The sequence below is a fragment of the Montipora foliosa genome, chromosome 10, assembly GCF_036669935.1.
Source record: "Montipora foliosa isolate CH-2021 chromosome 10, ASM3666993v2, whole genome shotgun sequence".
In the NCBI taxonomy this organism is placed as follows: domain Eukaryota; kingdom Metazoa; phylum Cnidaria; class Anthozoa; order Scleractinia; family Acroporidae; genus Montipora; species Montipora foliosa.
The window spans coordinates 25,317,613-25,322,612 of record NC_090878.1 but is presented as its reverse complement, the minus strand read 5'-3'; the positions used below and the strand labels follow the sequence as shown (position 1 = coordinate 25,322,612).

The 5,000-nt window shown below is 39.6% G+C and overlaps 1 protein-coding gene across 2 annotated transcripts in view; it reads right to left on the bottom strand.

The window, feature by feature from the left end:
• The window catches only part of LOC137973590 (protein YIPF1-like), a 26,930-nt gene that overhangs the window by 7,908 nt on the left and 14,022 nt on the right, over positions 1 to 5,000 (bottom strand). For both annotated transcript variants that reach the window (XM_068820434.1, XM_068820433.1), the window contains exons 10-11: positions 2,633 to 2,685; positions 2,360 to 2,422 (exon numbers count right to left, since the gene is read on the bottom strand). In XM_068820434.1, coding sequence (XP_068676535.1) covers positions 2,360 to 2,422; positions 2,633 to 2,685 — 116 coding nt within the window. The remainder of the gene's footprint in view (positions 1 to 2,359; positions 2,423 to 2,632; positions 2,686 to 5,000) is intronic.

Genomic DNA, 5,000 nt, shown 5'->3' with positions numbered 1-5,000 from the left:
CAGAATCCTTTTCCAGCGAAACATTTATTGAAACAAACAACATACTTGCTCTTAGAGGCAAAAACCTCTTCCTATTTCATTGCGTGCACTCAATCGTGTCAAATTACCATGTACTTCAGGTTCAAACCCTTTCCTGAAGAACCTTCTCCTTGAATAATCTAGCACAAAATAGTCGACGAGCTTTCTTTCAAATAACTCTTGACTGTCACATTTCCAATTATTTTTTTTTACTTGACTTTGCTGAACCGATAAGTTACCAGATAATTTTCCAATTGATAAAATAAAGGAAATACAGCTCACTTTGATTTCGGTTCGACGGGCAAAAGATAGACCTAATCGGCTAACTCAATGTTGTACCCAATTCAAATCCTCCGGGATTAAGATTCTTTGTGTATTGTATTTGCATGATAATGTAGCATTCATATTTAAATGATATGGAAATACCTGGAACAAAACGTTTTATTCCCAAAGGGTTTGAATTGGGTACAACATTGAGTTAACCGATTAGGTCTATTGTTGTCGAAGTCCATTACTCGTCGCTTTTAAGATTCCAGATCATCATCACCTGTCTTGGTCATCCAATTGACGTTCCCTTCTTAAGCTCCATGAGAGCATATTTTGTTGAATAAAACGCCATTCGCGTTGCAATGACTTTTGACGCCATTGCTGGTTGACGAGAATAACAAACTCACGAGGCAGAATGTATATTTATATTTAATTAAGTTAGCACAATAGAAAGACGCTAATCTCATTTTCACGCGAAAATGCTTTACTATTGCCATAAAAACTATCCAGTTATGCTCGCATATTATAAAACATGATGAATTCATAAAGGCGACCTTTTCCAGCGAACAATGTTTTGAAACAAACAACCTATTTGCTATTAGAGGCAAAAACCCCTTCCTATTTCATTACGTGCGTGAAAAGAAAAAACTCAATCGTGTCAAATATGCGCAATATTACAACAAACAAAATTTCAGGATCAAACCGTTTCCATGAAGAACCTTTTCCTTTAATAATGAAGCACAAAATAGACGACAAGCTTTCTTTCAAATAATTCTTGGCTGTCACATTTCCAATTATTTTTTTACTGAAGACTGTGCAGAGTTGATCACAGATCCACTTAAGGTGTTCGATTCGTTTTCTGTCTTTGTTGAACCCATAATCAAATGAAACCATGTTGTCTCACAATGATAAGCGCAAATTTCTATTGCGTCGAGAAGCCTGAAAAATTTTCAGGACTTCAACGGGATTTGAAGCCGCGACCTCGCGATACCGGTGCGATGCTCTAACCAACTGAGCTATGAAGCCACTGACGTTGGGAGCTGGTCACTTCTGAGTTCACAACTTCCCGTGATAAGTAATTATGAGTGAAAGATATATATGAAATACATCTTATGTTACCAGAGAATTTTCCATTTGGTTTCAGTGTTCTACATAACAGCACACTTGGTAAAATACTTGAAATACAGCTCACTTTGATTTCGGTTCGACGGGCGATAGATTGTTGTCGAAGTCCATTACTCGTCGCTTTTAAGATTCCAGGTGTTTGTATTTCACCGCCTGCCTAGTTTATCCAACTGACTTTCCATTATTGAGCTCCATAAGGGTTTATTTTGTTTAAGGATCCACTAAAACGCCATTCGCGTTACATGACTTTCGAAGCCATTGCAGGCTAAGTTAATGATTCTACTGTGTCCACCAGAGAAATCTACGCATTTCCATTACCCTCTCGATCCTAAGAAAATACGCTCAGAAGGCTATATGCACAAAGACACCACTTACCAGGGGAGTGAAAGGCAAGACTTTTACCGACACGGAAAATAAAACGGAGAAATCTACCCATTTTCCGACTGGGATTGCCATACGGCAACTCAGTAATGTGGCCAGGGTTCGATTTCCAGACTCGGAGTCATATGTGGGTGGAGTTTGTTGGACTCTACTCTGCTTCTAGAGGTTTTACTCCACCGGAGTATTCAGGTTTACCCCTCTCCTCAAAAACTAATGTTTGATATCATAATTATATGTAAAATCGTAAATCGGTGTCCCCAACTGGTGAACCAGCCCTAGAAGAGTTCAAGCATAAAATTCACTTCACTGTTTTTTTTCTTTTTTTTTGAGAACCAAGAAGGAGTGCGCTCTTTTGGAGATTTCGAATACGCCTTGCAATCAGATGTACATTATTTTCGAGTTCGAGTCTTATTTACTTGCGCTATAACTGTGATGCTTTGCGTACAGCGTAAAAGCAAAGGATGTACCGTTGATTAAATTCTCGATGAAATACTTGGACTAAACTCCACGGACGAGACTGATTAATGGAAAAGTTTGAATTTCCTTGCTATTAGTCTACACTGTTTACCTTGAATCCTACAGCAAGAAGTCCATGAAAAAGTAAAATAATTGCCAAGATCAAGGCAGCAATCTAAAATTTTAGAAGAAAGGGAGAGAATAAGACAACAGCATACGTTTAACCCAACACAATTCAACATGATTTTTGTTCACACTTTTGCTACTTGATCAAAACAATAGGTCACTAGAATAAACGAGATTTTAAGCGATAAGAAAACATATTTTTAGGCACAGATTTCTGCAAAACAAGTAAACGAAGCCTACGGAAAAGTAGATAGACTACCTTTTTATCATCGTCTTCAACTGCAGGCCAAAAGGTTGAAAGCAAAACGGTACCTGAAAAGAAATGTTTGTAACATTAGTTAGTTGGAGTTTTTCAGGTGTATAAGTGCGAGGGCCACTTCTGCACTTAATATATATATATATATATAGGGCAAACGGCGTCAACATCCGTTCGATTTTGTTGACTGATGTTGAACGATGTTGAACGATGTTGAACGATGTTGAACGGTGTTGAACGATGTTGAACGATGTTGAACGGTGTTGAACGGTGTTGAACGATGTTGAACGATGTTGAACGGTGTTGAACGATGTTGATTAACTGCTAGGATGGGTAAACGGTTTCAACACATCATCAACATTTGATTCAACAAAGCTCACGAGAGGCCTTGAATGTAGTCCAAGGGTACAGCTGCGGTTGTTAATATGGATGCGGACACGTAATTGAGAGACCGATTTGTGCGCACGCGCATACCCATCAATAGGGAACTTAAGCAATGACATTGGTCGAGGTCACACCATTCTCGTCACCAGAGCCTCGGATCTCATGTCTGCGCATGACTCTAGGCCCTAGGCTCTGGGAAACTCTATGTAGGAGAACATGCGCCGTAGGGTTCTTACAGCCAAAAATTGGCTATTTGTCGGCTTACGGCGCCTGCTCTCTCCTCCTCCTAACATGAATCCACCAATCAGAGACGCTTTTCATTGTTCTTACGAAAACCAATGAGAGGACACTTTGTATCAGGGTTCCCCAGAGCTCTTATGCGCAAAATAGAAGAGCTCTGGGGTCGAGATTGGAGGTCACACTTGAGAGAAACAAAGTGTAACAGTAGTGTTGACACTACTCTAGGGGAACACTTAACAATAGAACTTGATTTAACACTAGTGTCAACTCCCTAATGCGACCGCAACCAATGCCGGCGGCAATGAGATAGTCACAACTTTGCATATTTAGTGGGCAAAAACAATGGCTTTGCACGCCCTGCACGTGCGTTTTTCACTTTTGTCCATTTCCTTGCCGTCGTCAGAAAAAAAAACGTAAAATAGCCGAAATCTGAGGGTTTGTGAAGGACGTCAGCACTTGAGGATTAATTTTCATTTTCTCCCCTAAATTAAGCGCCGTTGTGGCCAGTGTCACGAGGGACTTTAAGCAAAAAGAAGTAATGTACATTGCTCTACCGCACTCGTCAAAGCAACAACGTAAAATAACCAATTTTCAGGTTTTGATGACAACGTGGGTAAATAACAGTGAATCTTTCCTTCTCTCTCTTTCCTTCAAATCCGTACGTACCAATCTGGTTATAAGATAGCTCAAACTAATAGTTTGAAGTGACATTTTCGTCGCCGTAGCCGTCGTGGTTTCTTAAACTTTCTATTCTTGAGAAACTACCACACCCTTGTCATATTAAAAAGGCTGAAATAGTCACGAAGTGATTGCAATAATGCGAATTCATATTTTGAGATGATGTTCTCGTTGCCGTCGCCGTTGTCGTATGTTGAAGGAGGGGGAAACGGCTCTTAAGGTTACTCCAAACCTTCGCGGGCTACTTTTGCCGATTTTTTTTTCGATCAAATTAAAGTTAATAATTTAAACTTCAATTTCCCAAAAAATTAAATTCAAATTCTTAAAACGCGCTCGAGTTAGAGATTTTTTTAAAGCTAATAAATTATAAAAGCGTTATAATCTTTGTAAGACGTGAACTCCCCAGCGAGTTTTTCGTGGAAAAACGGATCCTATTCCAAATAATTAGCATTTTTGTTTACATTCGCGATAAACTCTACTTTTCAAAAATAGCAAAGTAACTACGTCGTCATGAAACGCTCAAGAAAAGAGAAAAGTCCTTGGATAAAGACAAAAGCTACGCCAGGACCCAAGAAGAAAAAAAAAACAATTTCTTGAACGAAAAAAGGAAAAATCTTGCGGATAGCGATAAATTAAAGGCTGGTGGTTTGATCAGCCTTCGAAGATTTCCCAAGATGTGGAGAAAGCATACAGCTCTTCCCCGGCATCTTTCCCTGGAGCCAGTACAAAAAACATTGCAAAGGGCAAGTTGGACACAGACAAACCTACCCGATTGCTTTCATGTCGGCCACTAGAGCATCCTTGTAATCTCGCTCCTCTGTTTCATTTTTCGTCGCCCGTGCAATTTTCATACTGGTTTTTCCCATAGTTATTACCACTGGTAAATAGGCGCGAAGAAGCTAACTAGGATAAAATGTGACTAAAAACACTATTGCTTTCCCGCGAAAGGTCATTTTGCTTTCTGCAAACTTCCGGGGTCCTATCATATCATTGGCTGGCAGCTCAAAGCGTGAGCCCGTTGTTGACATAATTCTCAGAGAAGACGTGACATGCTTGTATTTCTTTCGAA